Genomic DNA, 18,342 nt, shown 5'->3' on the forward strand with positions numbered 1-18,342 from the left:
TCCTTTGCCTATAGATGGCCCTCGCGCCATGTTCTCAAATGGCCGTCCCTCTGTGTGCATGTACCCACTGTGCATCCTCATCTCCTCTTATTAGAAAGACACCCGTCAGTTGCCATTAGGGCCCACCCTTACAGCCTCACTGTAATCACCTCTTTAAAGGCTTTATTTCAGACTGAGCCACCTTATGAGATACTGACTGGGGTTTAAGGGATTCAAAGTATGAAGGAGGGGCACAAGCCCACAAAATGCACTGTAATTTTTAAGTTAATGTTAGGACCACTTTATTTTAATTGTATACATATTTCACAATGAGAAAATATTTTTATAGCATTCCTAATTTTAAGGAAAGATGCACAGTTCTCTTAAGCTGGTTGAGTTAGTTATAGTCAGATTAGTGAGGTCAGAGTGAATTATTAAGTATTAATTCAATCCGTTATTTAAATCAGTAAATTGTTATACATATTGGACACCTTATATGTACCCAGCATTCCTCACAAGTTTAAAGCTAATGTCAAACTCCTATGAAAACAAGTTTATAACCATAAGTGAAAGACACTTTTCTAACAAATGTAGTTTTCTATGTCACATGCATAGAAATAAACAGTCTCTGAAATTAATTTAGCAGATCTCTCAGTACGGGAAAGTTCTTTACCATTCTTAAGAAAGAGATGTACACTAAAAATGATGGCAAAATACAAAACAAGTTTAGATTTAACTTAGTATTTTGGCAGCTGGTTTGCAAATATTTGCAAACTTTTTCCTTATCTATTCAAAGAGATATAACAGGAAGCTATCTTCTCCAAGTTTCTCTGTCAGTATTCTCCCATGCTTTCAAGACTATAGTTAATAATAAAATTAATATCAGTTATAACAAATGCACCACACAAATGTTAATAAGAGATGAAAGGACAAAGAAGGCATGTGGGAACACTGTACTATCTGCTCAATTTTCTGTAAACCTAAAACTGCTCTAAAAAAATAAAGTCCGTTAATTGGGGTGGCAGGGGGAAGATGTTAACTACAAAGAGAGAAAGACTAATTAGAAACCGTAATTTATGACAATAAAAAGAACAAAAGGAAGATGTAATTTCATAAGAAAAGATAGAGGTGACAAAAAGCCCATTCAAATTTAAAATAGAAAACTTAGCCCTTCCTCCTTCACAGCTCTCTTCTTAACTCCCACTTCTCACCTTCTTTCCAATATCTACTCTCCATCACATCCCTGCTCCACTCATCCCTGCCCTATTGGTACTGCTCTAGATTATGGGGGCCCCTTAAGATTTGTAATTGGAGGGGTTTCCCTCTTCCATTGTCAGTGCTGAAGTGCGTGACATGCTCCCAAGCCCATACTACTATTGAATCAGTCACTGGAGGTAAAATGGCCATCAAGACATACAGTGGTCTTTGTTCCCACATGTTTGTGTAGAAGAACAAAAGTAAACAGAAAATTACAATAAGGGAAATAAAGAGTATTGCAGCAGCATGGGAGGGAGATTTGGCAGAAAATCTCCCTAACAAAGCAGATACCTGAAGTGGGAGTTGGACAGGTTTGGGAGATGGACATGCACAATGCTGACGTTTTACTCAAAACAGCATGAGTAAAAACCTAGAGGTGAAACAATCCTGACACAGCTAAATCCTAGGGACAGGGTGGTGCTAGATGAGGTTGGAGAAGCAGACAGGAGAAGATGAGGGGGCCTTGTAAACCATGTTAACGAGTTGGAAACAATGTCCTACATCAGTAGATTTTTTTTTCCAGCACAAAAACTGTGATACAATATGTTTTTTATTTCCTCTCAAGTTCTGGCTCTTAAATTTCATAATTGTAAAAAATCAAAACCAGAAGAAAGTTAACAAAAATTTTACCATTAGCAAACTTTGCCCCTTCATGGTCCCCTCTCTTCCTCCATACTTCTGCCCCTAGGAATTTTACTTTCCAACATTATTCTGTGAGAAATTTGTTAGACTCATTTTTTTAAACCATTTGACTGAGGTATGGTTGGCATATAAAATCTGTACATATTTAATATATACACCTTGGTGAGTTTGGAGATAAGTATACACCTATGAAACCATGTGACCACAATCTATGTATGAACATATCCTAACCTCCAAGTTACCTACCCTTCTATTTTTTGAGATTCATTTTAAATTATATTTCATTTCTACTTAATACTTTGTGCTGCCAGCTACAAATTATTCTGTTATTATCAATTCTGCCACATAAAATACCTAACGTTGCTTTGTAAAAAAGTTAATTTGATGCCTCATGATCAAACTCAATATTTAAACTCATGGTTAAAGTGTCTCCAGAATAAACTCATTCTCTTTTCTCCTAAACTGATTCTTCCTGCACTCTTCCCATTTCTATTAATGGTGCCATGACACTACCTAAATGACTTCCATCACTTCAGTTTCTTCTTTTCTGATCCCTTTACTTACTACCTCTGTACTGGACTTACTCCAGTATTGTTTTAATCACCTAATTTCCATGCACCATATTCTCTGATATCAATTTCAAGCTTTATATCTTGGAAATCAATGATCTCTATAAGCTCAGCCCTATTCTGCCTCTGTAATCTAATTTCTTGCTACTTCCTAGCACCAGCTCCCTAGTCCAGCCAGTCTTATTTCCTCACTTCCCATTTCTCTTTGTTACCTGTCAATCATCTATCATTGGTAAATGTCATATGAACTTTTGTGTTTGTTTGTCAAAATTTCAGAACCCTGTGTCTAGTTTCTTGCAAGAGCTATAAGATTTGGAAGAATTTATGAACTAGCTTTTGGCTCCATACATTTCAAATTTCAAATCTTATTTATTCTACTTTATATTTCTAAGGTTGACATAATATGCCTTTGTTATATAATCTCCAGCTCTGCACTTTCATATCAAAATTATGCTGAGTTGCATCAGGTAGTAGTAGTTTTCCTGAGAGCCATTCTTATACCTGGAAGACTAGCAATAACCTGGACTTGGTAGTGACCATGAACCAAATAAATATATCTCACTAAACCCAAACTAAATGCACCCAATCTCAATTCCCCTTTGTCCAGATTCCTGAAATGCCTGTCTACTACAGTGTCACCTAACAGAAGGCAAATGAGAGTGGAAAGTAAAAGAAATTTTAACTGATTGTTCTTAAAATATTTTAGTTTCACACATCTAGTGAAAATGCAAGAACACATAAACACATTTTCATGGTCCCTTCCTGGACCTTGAAGCCAATGCTAGTAAAGGATCCTGAAGTTTAAGCTTCACTAGCTTCACAAAAAATCTGGCTCTGCCTCCAGCACAGTGTCTGACACACCTTAAGTGATTGGGTGTAAGATAGGAAGAGGAAAAATACAAATTAATAAATCTAGCCAAAGTCAACATTAGAAACATCTACCAAACAGGTTATACTAATGAAACCTTGGGAAGTAAGGAATTGGAAAAGTTATCTCTAAATCCCATTAAATATTATTAATACTATCAACTGTTAACATACCTACATAGGTGCTATCTTTCTAACCCTTGACAAACAGCAATTACAAATGCTCACAAAGACTCATCAGCCCAAGTCTGTCTAGACTTGGGGCTTGTGGTTTTAGGAGTTGGAGGTAGAGGTGGTATGGGTGATGCCTTAAAGAAAGGCTGATAAAGAAAAACTTAAAGTGTAAAATAAATATTCATGTAAATAGGTTTACCTCGTATTTTCTCTATAGATTTTCTCCCTTTGTATACTAAAAATACGATTTTAATTTACTAATTCAGCTTATTATATAGTATGTAAATTTAGTTTCACATGTATGTATTCAACATTAAACCTATACAAAAGAATACCAAAGATGATCTTCTCCCCTTTCCTTTCTATTCCTTTTCTTCCAGTATTCTTATGTTGTCCTTTGTCTGATGACAGAAATGTCTCCTAGACTGAACCTCTACCCCAGACTTTCCCCAGCCTATTTCTTATGTCAGACTTATTTGCCAGTAGTCAATTCCTTTAAAGTCCAACTCCCTAATGAAGAACTAGTAAATTAAGCAAATGGCTTAATATGCTGTCTCACAGATACAATATGAAACTAGTTAACAGGCTTTGTCTGGGGATCATTTACTTAAAATGAGAAGGACATAGTTTTTAGTTTTAAGTCTAAACCTTGATAAGAAATTTCATTAAAGTATTTAATTAGGGCCATTCAATATAAGGTACATATATTTCAAACATATTATGAAATTCATATATTATATCTTTTACAAACTGCAATAAATAAGAATAAAACTATAAGAATATAGTTCAAACATAATGGTTATATTTGACTGAACATGTATAATAATGGCCTCATACAGAAAAATAAACATACACACTCCCCATTTATAGGTAGTAGTGCTGTTAGGTATTTACAATTGTTATTACTAGTCTTATTGTGTGTTTAGAAATTATATTTTCTCCGAAGTATATACACTGTCAACCTGAAACTGTTGAGTATGGGATCTGTCTAAACCCTTAATAGATAGACTAACACATTTAGATAGCTTTAATCCATTGAATTAAAAAAGCAAAATAAAATTCTCTCCAGGTATTATTAAATATGAGTGAAACCTCACATACCTTTTCATCATGTGCTATTGGCATGAATTCAAACTTTTGCCAGAATAGTATCCCTTATATGGAAAAATGAAAAAATCTATTATTTCTTTGTGCAAATCCAATGATCTAGATATATAGTTCTGTAGATAGTATAGTAAGTTATGTTGTAGATGTATGACTGGCAAGCACTTCTATAGTTAAGAGGTAACTCTTATTTACCTCCCTTCCTTTGTAATCATTGGTTATGCAATCCTGGTAGGAGAAGTTGGTTTGCTGATTGACCTCCTCTAAGTTTGGAGGATTATGTGAAATAACATGAAAAGCATAAACTACATGTTATTAGTTCTTATTACTATCTAATATCATATATTATCTATCTCTATCACAGTAAATAAATTCTATGAAGTTAAGGATTTTTGTCTGTTTTATTCACTATTATGTTCCTGTGCCTAAAACAGAGCTTAGTACACATAGTAAGCCCTGAGTAAATGTTTAATGCTTGAATAAATGAAATTTGTTGGGGGAGGGCTGGCAATCTGGAAAGCTGGAGTAAGATACATGTCTTACCAGTAACACCTCCTTTAAGAGGAAAGTCCTAATTAATTGTGTGGTGAATTTACTGTACATTGAATTGTTTAAGATCTTATCACAGAAGCCCTTAAGTTTAAGGTTACTTTTTAACGAAGTGTATTTCCGAAATAGTAGCAGCTTGTAATTTGGACTTTTTTTTTTTTTTGGTATCATTAATCTATAAGTACATGAAGAACATTATGTTTACTAGGCTCCCCCCTTCACCAAGTCACCACCACAAACCCCATTACAATCACTGTCCATCAGCGTAGTAAGATGCTGTAGAATCACTACTTGTCTTCTCTGTGTTGTACAGCGTTACCCGTGATCCTCCCCAACATTATACATGCTAATCATAATGCACCTTTCTTTTTCCCCACCTTTATCCCTCCCTTCCCACCCATCCTCCCGAGTACCTTTCCCTTTGGTAACTGTTAGTCCATTCTTGGGTTCTGTGATTCTGCTGCTGTTTTGTTCCTTCAGTTTTGTCTTTGTTCTTATACTCCACAGATGAGTGAAATCATTTGATACTTGTCTTTCTCTGCCTGGCTTATTTCACTGAGCATAATACCCTCTAGCTCCATCCGTGTTGTTTCAAATGGTAGAATTTGTTTTCTTCTTATGGCTGAATAATATCCCATTGTGTGTATGTACCAAATCTTCTTTAATCATTCATCTACTGATGGACACTTAGGTTGTTTCCATTTCTTGGCTATTGTAAATAGTGCTGTGACAAACATAGGGGTGCATATGTCTTTTTTAAACTGGGTTCTTGATTCTTAGGGTAAATTCCTAGGAATGGAATTCCTGGGTCAAATGGTATTTCTATTTTTTGTTTTTTGAGGAACCTCCGTACTGCTTTTCACAATGGTTGAACTATTTTACATTCCCACCAGCAGTGTAGGAGGGTTCCCTTTTCTCCACATCCATGCCAACATTTGTTGTTGTTTGTCTTTTGGATGGTGGCCAACCTAACTGGTGTGAGGTGATATCTCATTGTGGTTTTAATTTGCATTTCTCTAATGATTAGAGATGTGGAGCATCTTTACATGTGCCTGTTGGCCTTCTGAATTTCTTCTTTGGAGGAGTGTCTGGTCAGCTTCTCTTCCCATTTTTTAATTGGCTTATTTGCTTTTTGTTTGTGGAGGTGCATGAGCTCTTTATATATTTTGGATGTCAACCCTTTGTCCGATCTGTCATTTACGAATATATTCTCCCATACTGTAAGATGCCTTTTTGTTCTATTGATGGTGTCCTTTGCTGTACAGAAGCTTTTCAGCTTCATATAGTCCCACTTATTCATTTTTGCTTTTGTTTCCCTTGCCCAGGGAGATATGCTTATGAAGAAGTTACTCGTGTTTATATCCAAGATATTTTTGCCTATGTTTTTTCCTAAGAGTTTTATGGTTTTATGACTTACATTCAGGTCTTTGATCCATTTCGAATTTACTTTTGTGTACGGGGTTAGACAATGGTCCAGTTTCAGTCTCTTACATGTAGTTTGCTAGCACCAACTATTGAAGAGGCTGTCATTTCCCCATGGTATATCTATGGCTACTTAATCATATATTAATTGACCATATATGTTTGGGTTAATGTCTGGAGTCTCTAATCTGTTCCACTGGTCTGTGGCTCTTTTCTTGTGCCAATACCAAATTGTCTTGATTACTGTGGCTTTGTAGTAGAGCTTGAAGTTGGGGAGCGAGATCCCCCCACTTTATTCTTCCTTCTCAGGATTGCTTTGGCTATTCAGGGTCTTTGGTGTTTCCATATGAATTTTTGGACTATTTGTTCTGGTTCATTGAAGAATGCTGTTGGTAATTTGATATGGATTGCATTGAATCTGTCTATTGCTTTGGGCAGGATGGCCATTTTGACGATATTAATTCTTCCTAGCCACGAGCATGGGATGAGTTTCCATTTGTTAGTGTCTTCTTCATTTCTCTTAAGAGTGCCCTGTAGTTTTCAGGGCATAGGTCTTTCATTTCCTTGGTTAGGTTTATTCCTAGGTATTTTATTTTTTTGATGCAATTGTGAATGGAATTGTTTTCCTGATTTCTGTTTCTATTAGTTCATTGTTACTGTATTGGAAAGCCACAGATTTCTGTGTATTAATTTTGTATCCTGCAACTTTGCTGAATTCTGATATTAGTTCTAGTAGTTTGGGAGTGGAGTCTTCAGGGTTTTTTATGTACAATATCATGTAATCTGCAAATACTGACAGTTTGACTTCTTCTTTACCAATCTGGATTCCTTGTATTTCTTTGTTTTGTCTGATTGCTGTGGCTAGGACCTCCAGTACTATGTTGAATAACAGTGGGGAGAGTGGGCATCCCTGTCTTGTTCCCGATCTCAAAGGAAAAGCTTTCAGTTTCTCGCTGTTCAGTATGATGTTGACTGTGGGTTTGTCATATATGGCATTTATTATGTTGAGGTACTTTCCCTCTATTCCCATTTTGTTGAGAGTTTTTATCATGAATGGATGCTAAATTTTGTCGAATGCTTTTACAGCATCTATGGAGATGATCATGTGGTTTTTGTCCTTCTTTTTCTTTATGTGATGGATGATGTTGATGGATTTTTGAATGTTGTACCATCCTTGCATCCCTGAGATGAATCCCACTTGGTCATGGTGTATGGTCCTTTTGATGTATTTTTAAATTCAGTTTGCTAATATTTTGTTGAGTATTTTTGCATCTATGTTCATCAGGGATATGGGTCTGTACTTTTCTTTTTTAGTGGGATCTTTGCCTGGTTTTGGTATTAGGTTGATGAGTTTGAGAGTATTCCTTCTTCTTCTATTTTTGAAAAATTTTAAGGAGAATGGGTATTATGTCTTCTCTGTATGTCTGATAAAATTCCGATGTAAATCCATCTGGCCCGGGGGTTTTGTACTTGGGTAGTTTTTTGATTACCACTTCAATTTCGTTGCTGGTAAGTGGTCTGTTTAGATTTTCTGTTTCTTTCTGGGTCAGTCTTGGAAAGTTGTATTTTTCTAGGAAGTTGTCCATTTTTCCTAGGTTTTCCAGCTTGTTAGCATATAGGTTTTCATAGTATTCTCTAATAATTCTTTGTATTTCTGCGGGGTCCGTCATGATTTTTCCTTTCTCATTTCGGATTCTGTTATGTGTGTTGATTCTCTTTTTCTCTTAATAAGTCTGGCTAGAGGCTTATCTATTTTGTTTATTTTCTCAAAGAACCAGCTCTTGGTTTCATTGATTTTTTCTATTGTTTTATTCTTCTCAATTTTATTTATTTCTTCTCTGATCTTTATTATGTCTCTCCTTCTGCTGACCTTAGGCCTCATTTGTTCTTCTTTTTCCAATTTCAATAATTTTGACTGTAGACTTCATTTGGGATTGTTCTTCCTTCTTTAAGTATGCCTGGATTGCTATATACTTTCCTTTTAAAACTGCTTTCACTGTGTCCCACAGAAGTTGGGGCTTAGTGTTGTTGTTATCATTTGTTGTCATATATTGCTGGATCTCCATTTTGATTTGGTCATTGATCCATTGATTATTTAGGAGCCTGTTATTAAGCCTCCATGTGTTTGTGAGCCTTTTTGTTTTCTTTGTACAATTTATTTCTAGTTTTATACCTTTGTGGTCTGAAAAGTTGGTTGGTAAAATTTCAATCTTTTTGAATTTACTGAGGCTCTTTTTGTGGCCTTGTATATGGTCTATTCTGGAGAATGTTCCATGTGCACTTGAGAAGAATGTGTATCCTGTTGCTTTTGGATATAGAGTTCTGTAGATGTCTATTAGGTCTGTCTCTTCTAGGGTGTTGTTCAGTGCCTCTGTGTCCTTACTTATTTTCTGTCTGGTGGATCTATCCTTTGGAGTGAGTAGTGTGTTGAAGTCTCCTAAAATGAATGCATTGCCTTCTATTTCCTCCTTTAATTCTGTTAGTATTTGTTTCACATATGCTGGTGCTCCTGTATTGGGTGTATATATACTTTTAATGGTTGTATCCTCTTGTTGGACTGAGCCCTTTATCATTATGTAATGTCCTTGTCTCTTGTTACGTTCTTTGTTTTGAAGTCTATTTTGTCTGATACTAGTACTGCAACACCTGCTTTTTTCTCTCTGTTGTTTGCATGAAATACCTTTTTCCATCCCTTGACTTTTAGGCTGTGCATGTCTTTGGGTTTGAGATGAGTCTCTTGTAAGCAGCATATGGATGGGTCTTGCTTTTTTATCCATTCTGTTACTCTGTGTTTTTTTATTGGTGCATTCAGTCCATTTACATTTAGGGTGATTATCAATAGGTATGTATTTATTGCCATTGCAGGCTTTAAATTCGTGGCTAACAAAGATTTAAGGTTAGCTTCTTTACTATCTTACTATCTAACTTAACTTGCTATTGAGCTATTATAAACACTGTCTGATGTTTCTTTATTTCTCTCCCTTCTTATTCCTCCTCCTCCATTCTTTATATGTTGGGTGTTTTATTCTGTGCTCTTTTGTGTTTCCTTTGACTGCTTTTGTGAGTAGTTGATTTTATTTTTTATCTTTAGTTAGTATTTGGTTGGTCTTCTTTCTTTGCTGTGATTTTATTTTCTCTGGTGACATCTGTTAAGCCTTAAGAATGCTCCCATTTAGAGCAGTCCCTCTAAAATTCCCTGTAGAGGTGGTTTGTGGGAGGCAAATTCCCTCAACTTTTGCTTGTCTGGGAATTGTTTAATCCCTCCTTCATATTTAAATGATAATTGTGCTGGATACAGTACCCTTGGTTCAAGGCCCTTCTGTTTAATTGCATTGAATATATCATTCTATTCTCTTCTGGCCTGTAAGGTTTCTGTTGAGAAGTCTGATGATAGCCTGATGGGTTTTCCTTTGTAGGTGACCTTTTTCCTCTCTCTGGCTGCCTTTACAACTCTGTCCTTGTCCTTGATCTTTACCATTTTAATTTTTATGTGTCTTGGTGTTGTCCTCCTTGGGTCCCTTCTGTTGGGAGTTCTTTGTGCTTCTGTGGTCTCAGCTACTGTTTCCTCCCCCAGTTTGGGCAAGTTTTCAGCAATTATTTCTTCAAAGACACTTTCTATCCCTTTTTTTCTCTCTTCTTCTTCTGATACCCCTATAATGCAGATATTGTTCCTTTTGGATTGGTCACACAGTTCTCTTAACATTGTTTCATTTCTGGAGATCCTTTTATCTCTCTCCACGTCAACTTCTATGTGTTCCCATTCTCTGGTTTTTATTCCATTAATGGCCTCTTACATCTCATCCATTTTGATTTTAAGTCCTTCCAGAGACTGTTTTATTTCTGTAGTCTCCCTCTCTACTTTGTCCATTAGCTCTTGCATTTTTCTCTGCAGCTCCATCAGCATGGTTATGACCTTTATTTTGAATTCTTTTTCAGGAAGATTGATTAGGTCTGTCTCCCCAGGTTCCCTCTCAGGGGAGGGTATCTGTGTGATTCTGGTCTGGATCAAATTTTTCTGCCTTTTCATGGCAACAGAGGTTTGTTGTGGTGAGTTGACATGTATGTCAGCTGGGAGAATGTCCCTTCTTGTTAGTTTGTGGCCTTCCTTTCCTGGGAGAACGGTGACTTCTTGTGGCTTTTACTGGGCAGCTGTGCGCAGATGGGGTCTCTGATTCTTGCCCAGCCACTGTGGAGTAAGCTCCGTTTGGCTGCCATGGTTGTGGCCAGCCTCAGGCTGCGGCTCTGCTATGGTGGGACTGCACTGGAGGGGGAACAGGTGGGAGGCTGTTTATCACCGTGAGGGACCTCCAAGCTGCCTGGTCACTCAGGGGTTAGGGCACCTGGAGTTCCCCAGGATTCTCAGCCTGCCTCACTAGATGAGTGCACCGGGATGCTTCCATCCAGCTGTGAGGCCCCTGTCCCTTTAAGTCTTTCGAAAAGCACTCGTGTTTCTTTGTCCCAGGGGTGCCAGCTGTGGGGACCCACTCTCAGGTTTTACTGTCCCGTTTCCCTAGTATCCAGCACACGACGCACTGTGTGTCCGCACTCCTGTGTGGATGGCTAGGGCTGGGTATTTTGCCGTCCTGGGCTCCCTCTCCCTCCCCGTTCCAACTCCTCTCCTCCCTCAGGGAACTGCAGTGAGGGGTGCTTGGGTCCCGCCGGGCTGTGGCTTGTATCTTACCCCTCTTCACGAGGCGCTGGGTTCTCACAGGTGTAGATGTAGCCTGGCTGTTGTCTGTATCTTCTGGTCTCTCTTAGGAATATTTGTATTTGTTGTATTTTCAAAAATAAATATGGTTTTGAGAGGAGATTTCCGCTGCTCTACTCATGCCACCATCTTGGCTCCTCCTGGACTTTTTTTTTCAGTTAGGGAAGATTAGAGAGATTTATAAAGATTAATAATACACTGCAAGGAAAATTTAAACCCTGTGTAAACCTAATGAAAAGAATATAATCAAAGCATTTTTTTTACCACAAATTAAAAAATAAAGCAGCTCTCTTGGGAAGGGTAGCTTACTGAGAAACTCTTTTTGATGCTGACAGTTTATAAGCATCAGGTGTAAGTAAAATGGCTTCTAAAATGTAGATTTCCTATCTTTTTAACCTACTTTGGGCCATCTCTAAATTGAGAGTGCTAAGATATTTATACTCAGAAAGGTTTTCCCATTGCAGGTAGTTATGGAAATGTAGTCACAGAGAAGGATCAATGAATTTAATGAATGAATTCATATATGAACTCTAATTAAATTATTCATCATAGCATTTGACATTAGTTTTTCTTCATGCGATGTTGGGATTGCTGTTCTTTTATTCCTTGACCTTCATGCTGAAGCACCCAAACCCTGCCCTTCTATCCTCTTCAGTTATCCTTGAGGTCATTTACAGTCTTCTTAGTTTTAAAGTAGATTTAAAATACAACTGGGATGTTAAATCATCTAAACATGTCATTTCGAATTTGATTAAGTGCTTTAAATTATAAAGTACTTTCTAAATGGAATGTGTTTTTATATATCACCCTTCCCTTTTCAAGTCTCTGTCACATGTACACCTGTCAGCCTGGGTTAATCCTCTTACTCTGCCTATGTGATGTCCAAGGATAAAGGGAAGAAAGGGCTGTCAGTATACAGCTTAGGAGAGTCTGGAAATGTCCAAAAGTCACTCCATCACAAGTAACCCCCCTAAACTTTATGGTATCCTTAATGGATTGGTAAAACTCACCCATAGGTACTAATCTGGTGTGGATATTCAACCTAGGAAAATTCAGTTGAGTAAATCTCTTTACTGTATAAAGATGCATAAGCCTACCTCACTAGATGTTGAAATTTCATGAAAGTTATTCTGAGTGTTCAATTTCAGAAGAAAGAGGGAATTTCCTAGCGAATGAGCCTATGAAATAAATAAATGGAATCAAATGGCATGATTAGTTTTTTATTGAAATTATTTCAGTAAATAAAAATTATAAGTTTTCTAAAATTTCTAAAAAAATGATTTGTAAAGGGGACTGTATAGTATAGTGGAAAAATACTGGGTTAGGAATTAACCTGAGTTCTAGTCCAGGTTGAAACACTAACATGTCACGTGACTTGACCCACATCTCATCACCTTTCTGGGCCTCTGTTCTCATTACTATACTGAGAGGACTTGACAGGTTGGCATCTTAGGCTCCATTTGGACCTAATATTCTGATTCCAAGTTATTGCAACTGATGAACTCACAAATCTTCTGATTTATGTATATTACTTGAATGTTATGTCACTATAGATATAAATTATACTGTAAAAAACACATTGCCCATAGATGTTTTAGAAAGAATTTCATGTACCAGTGATATGAACTTGTTTTTACAGGTACATTCCTCTCATTGAAAGGAGCTGTGCTAACATTCTGCTGCATGGACCGAACTGGCAGATTAATGCAACCACCATATGAAATTTGGAGAGATCCAAACAACATAGATGAAAATGAAAAATCTTGGAGAAGGAAACTGGTCATGAACTGCCCCTCTCCATCTCAAGAAATAGGAGATCATCAGTATACAATAGTCTGCTCAGAAAAACAAGCCAAAGTCTTCTCGCTGCCTTCGCAGACTTGCCTTTATGTTCATAACATCACGGAGACGTCTTTTATACTGCAAGCAGACGTGGTAGTCATGTGTAACAGTGCCTGCTTGGCATGCTTTTGTGCCAATGGGCATATCATGATGATGAGGTACTTGCCTTCTTTATTATCTGGCAATCACAACAATGCCAACAAGGTACAATTCTAAAAAGTGTATGTGTAATATGCAAGATGTTTTCATGAAGCAATCTGAGATCATTGTTTCATTATGTTTGTAAATGGTTTATTGTTCAACAATTTAAGGACACTTTAGATTTTTTGTTTTTGCGGGCTTTTTTTGCTAAAAATGCTTTGCATTGAGAATGAAATATGTTTTTTAATTGACACCAAGGGATCTAAGGAAAGAGTGATTCTCTAGTCATTCACACATTCAACAAACATTTATGGAGCATATGTTATGTCCCAGGTGCTATGCTGGGCACTGGAAATAGAAAGATGAATAAGCTACAAGGAAAATAAATGAACTGTTACTTTTGTGGTGTTTCATAGCCACACAAGAATTTTATATACTGAATTTAATGTGATCCTTATGCTTCTCTAGGACATAGGAAAAAAAGAATTATTTGCATCCTCCATTTTACATATGTTAATAAAAAGTTTAAATTTACCTGAGGTTGTGAGTCTAAGGAAAAGTGACACCAGCACTGAACAGTATACTGAAAGACATCACCTAATTTTTTTCCAGCTTTCCTGAGATATAACTGACATACAACATTGTAAGTTTAAGGTGTACAACATGATTATTTTGATATATGTATATATCGTTATTGTAAAATGACTACCACAATAATGTTACATATCTATCACCTCACTTAGTTGCCACTCATGTGTGTGTGCATGGTGCAAACTTTTAAGATCTACTGTCTTAGCAACTTTCAAGTACACGATATAGTTAACTATAGTCACCATGCTGTACATTAGATCCCCAGAACTTATTCATCTTGTGTGTACCCTTTGACCACCTTAATAATAGGTATCAGCTGAGAGAGTTCTTTATATTATTTGTAACTGAAATAAAATTCCTCAAACACAAAAATTATTACCTAATAATTTTATGAATTCAGCACTTAATAAACATTATATGTAGCAGTCACTGTCATTCATTTCAATACCTCACCTAGTTCCAAAAATCACCAAGGCAGTTAAGCATTATACTAGGCCTATAAAGGCTATAAAATTAGTAAAAAGTAATCTGAAACCTTGAGAAGCTTACTGTCAAAATTAGGAGATACACAGATACGTAAGTAATTATAACACAAAGAACATGTGTATTCCAACAGAGGAAATATAGGATTGAATCTTCTAGTCACAAACTAAGTCCTCAGGGTTCAAAGTCATGAGATAGTTGAAAAAATATGTTATAAAAAAGGAGTTGTTGGGAGGAAAGTAAACTGCAGAGATAAGTTACGGCAAATTGTTGAGAACCTTTGTGGCAGGCTAATGAGTTTGACATCAATTAATAGGAAACGGGGCTTTTAAACCAGATAATTAACCTGCTCTAGTTATTCACTAGGAAATACACTTGGACAGCTTGAGATAGGCTTTTGAAGTCGAGTGGTAGCTACATAGAAGGAAAGATGGAAACAGATATGAGAAATAACTGAGGGAAACTTTGCTGACAATAAAAAAAAACTGGTTGTGAAAGGTAATAGAGGTCATTAAATCTCAGGATTAGAACTTAAAAATTCGAAAAATGTTTTATGAATTTGGGTGACAGTGATGTCATTAGCAGATACGAAAACAGAATTTGGAAAGGCAAGTTTGAGAATGGAAAATTTTGAGGGATTTGAGGTGTTTATAGGCCATCTTACAGATGTTTAGCAAGTAATTTAAGGTCTGAAAACTTAGAAAAATACAGGTGGAAGATCAAGCTCTGTAAGTTGTCTATGTAAATGCATTAGTAAAAGTCCTCTCAGTGAATAGATAAAGAGGATAGGATAAAATGAGAGGAGGAATGATCTGGGGACAAAAACTTGGGGGTATCTCTGTGTTTATATATTGGAATAGATAAGAAAATCCAGCCAAGAAGATTAAGAAACTATTAGAGATAGGAAAAGGACCAGAGTAGTATAACTTCATGAAATAAAAAGGATAGGGAAAGTATCAAAACAAAGGTTAGAAGACCACTAAGACAATGGTCAAGAGGGAGTCAGATATAACAGATAAGTCAAAGAATTTGGTCTTTGGTCAAATTAGAATTAGGTCAAATATTGGTCTCCCAGTCTGATATGAGGCTTAACACCTAGACAATCCCTAAGACTATATTTAGTCACTCAAAATTTTTCTTTTAAAAGACAAACATGTCACAATTGAGATTTTAGCTTCATGATGATTGCTTGCCCTGCTTTTGAAAATTTTTAATGTTTTGTTTGCTCAAATGGTGTTGTGTATATCTGAAAATTAATTTCTATTTAAATGAATATGTACTACCATCTACATTTATGAAGAGGAAGATTTCTTGAGAAATGAAAGGGTTTAAAAAGCAACAGAGAAAACAAAGAAAAAACAAAACAAAATAAAACAAAAAAAGCAACAGGAGTCATAGCAACTGGAGAGCTGTGATATCTGTCTTCATCTGCACTTTGTAAAAGTTCCTTACATGATAATGCCTACTTTAATATTATATCTTAGTGGACATTCATGTGATCCTGAGGATCTCAAATAGGAATGATTTTGATATAATTTTAGTAATATATAAGGTATGGCTAGGAAATAATATGTGGCTTGAGGAACTGAATACTATTGGCATGCTCCTAGAAGTTGATCATTTTCCCATACTAAGTACTTTGAGATCTTCCCAGACCCTATCAGAAATTAATTATACTGAGTCAAAACTCAAACCCTAGTTTTCTGATGGTAGCTAATGATTGCTTATGTGGTAATGTACCCTGACCTAGAAAATAGAGCTGTGAGAGGCTTATTATCTATATAAGAGTTCTCAAACTGGACTGTGAAACCCATTTTTAGTGAGAACCATCTTTAGTTAGCTGACATTATTTCCTTATAAAAGTATCCCTGCACAGAAGAAAATCTTTTTTTTTTTCAGCTTTAGGAGCACTTGTTTCCTAGCCCTTAGCAACTGACTCTTTTCCATTTGTTACCTAAAGTAATTACATCTTCTACTTTAGTTTATTGGTTTACTTGTATTAAGCTACCTAGACTATGTAGCTTATCAAAATCTATTGAACCTCTTCCCTAACACTATCCATTAGTTTGACTGAATCTATTGTGGAAGTCTGTTTAACTGTTTTGGACTCATGTCCTAAGAAGCTTAATTAGTTGAAATGCCATAACATGTCTTTTTAAAATATTTTTTATACTAAATCTTAAATATCCAGTATATAATTTACAGTTAAAGAACATCTCAATTCAGATAAGCCACATGTCAGCTGCTCTGTAGCCACATGTGGTGGTGGCTACCACAGGGACAGCACAATGTTAGGACCTCATGAGAGGCTTATTCCAATAGCACAGATTTTAGGTTCTAGGGCTTAAATTGTATTCACAAACTTCTTTGATAAGAGAAATCAATACTTTTTTTTTCAAGGTGCTGGTTTTATGATAATTTAAAATCATTGTGCACACTAGAATCAGTAGAATGATTTCAAAGCTTGAAATTTAGTTACAAATTTATTTTTCTACTTTTGGCATTAGAAGTATGATTTAAAAACAATAAGGCTAGTTTTCTCCAGTAGTTTATAATACTGGCTTTAATGACAATACCCGGAGGGACATTATGAATATTTAAGCAAAATCACTGGCCACATTAGGATAAGCATACAGCCATTCAGTAAGACACTTGAGATGCGTTGTATTCATTTGGCTGTGCAAATTCTGATCTATTATTTATAACTCATTCTCATTCCCTCACAGGAATTATTTATTTATTAATCATGCCTTGGTGCAGGTGCCCTAAGTCACAGGTAATTTTCATTTCCTCTGTAAAAAGGGAATAAGAGAATGGGGGTCAAATCCATTCCATTCCCAAGCACAGTGAACTGGGCCTGTTTCACCTCTCCATCAGTGCATAACCTTTTCGGACTCAGGGGTTCTGCCTTAAAAAGAGACAAACATTCAGGTATGCAGTCAACCACTTTCTAGCTGTGGTGTTTCTGCCATAACACAGACTATTACCATATTGTAGGAAACTGTGAAATGCTGCAAAAAGGATCCTGAAATGGCTGGCCACTGCATTTAAACCACCCTTCATGGCTATCTGCTAAGTATCTATATTGTGTAAGGGAAGGAACTGTGTCCATGATTTTTTGTGTATATATTCTATGTGAAAGTCTAGTTTATTAACACTGAAACTTCAAGAGGATTAAAAAACACAAAGTAGTGGTATAAAAATTACTGTTTTTATGTAAGGATCAGAAAATTTTGTAGAGAAATTAAAAGCTTTTAACAACTTGAATATGAAATGTGGATTTGCTTTTTTCCATTCAGCTTACCTAGTCTACGCCCAGTGTTGGATGTTAATTATTTGCCACTGACAGACATGAGGATAGCAAGAACATTTTGTTTTACCAATGAAGGACAAGCATTATACCTCGTCTCTCCTACTGAAATTCAGCGATTAACATACAGCCAAGAGATGTGTGATAATCTACAGGTAGGTCTGGCAGATTTATGAATAAATGTTGGACATGGTTGTAAAAAGAGAAAGAATGAGAAAGTTGTCTAAAAACTGAACCATTACTGGGCCAGACAATAAATATTCCTTCCTTAGAAGTGCTTTAAGTATATATTCAACATTGTGACCCTACCAAGACCTACTGTGGTTCTAGGTAACACAGAAAAAATAAGAAAGAGGGGGAGAATGTGAAGATCATTAAATACTAATGGTTAATTTTTTGTTTATTTTGTTGTTTGTTATTTTGCCTATGGAGAATCCTCTGAAAGATTATAAACTCTCCCTCCAAGGTTGGGGAATATGTACGTACACACAAAATTTTGCATTTGGTTCAGGGAGTTCATGGATTTTTTTGAAGAAAAATTAATTTTAAGAGCCATACAAAATAAATACATATCCTGTGGGTTATAATTGGGCATTTGTATTTGATCATAGCAGTAGAGCCTCAAAGCAGAATAAATATAAATGTCTATCTAACCTTAGTTACATAAAAGTGGTCACAAAATTTTAAAAGAGATCTTAATCAGT

At 36.1% G+C, this 18,342-nt stretch overlaps 1 protein-coding gene across 6 annotated transcripts in view; it reads left to right on the plus strand.

The window, feature by feature from the left end:
• STXBP5L (syntaxin binding protein 5L) overlaps positions 1-18,342 on the plus strand; it is a 387,143-nt gene that overhangs the window by 359,063 nt on the left and 9,738 nt on the right. For all 6 annotated transcript variants that reach the window (XM_036883434.2, XM_036883436.2, XM_057503095.1 and 3 more), the window contains 2 exons: positions 12,911-13,271; positions 17,628-17,793. In XM_036883434.2, the coding sequence (XP_036739329.2) occupies positions 12,911-13,271; positions 17,628-17,793 (527 nt within the window). The remainder of the gene's footprint in view (positions 1-12,910; positions 13,272-17,627; positions 17,794-18,342) is intronic.

This window comes from Manis pentadactyla, chromosome 1, assembly GCF_030020395.1.
Source record: "Manis pentadactyla isolate mManPen7 chromosome 1, mManPen7.hap1, whole genome shotgun sequence".
In the NCBI taxonomy this organism is placed as follows: Eukaryota; Metazoa; Chordata; class Mammalia; order Pholidota; family Manidae; genus Manis; species Manis pentadactyla.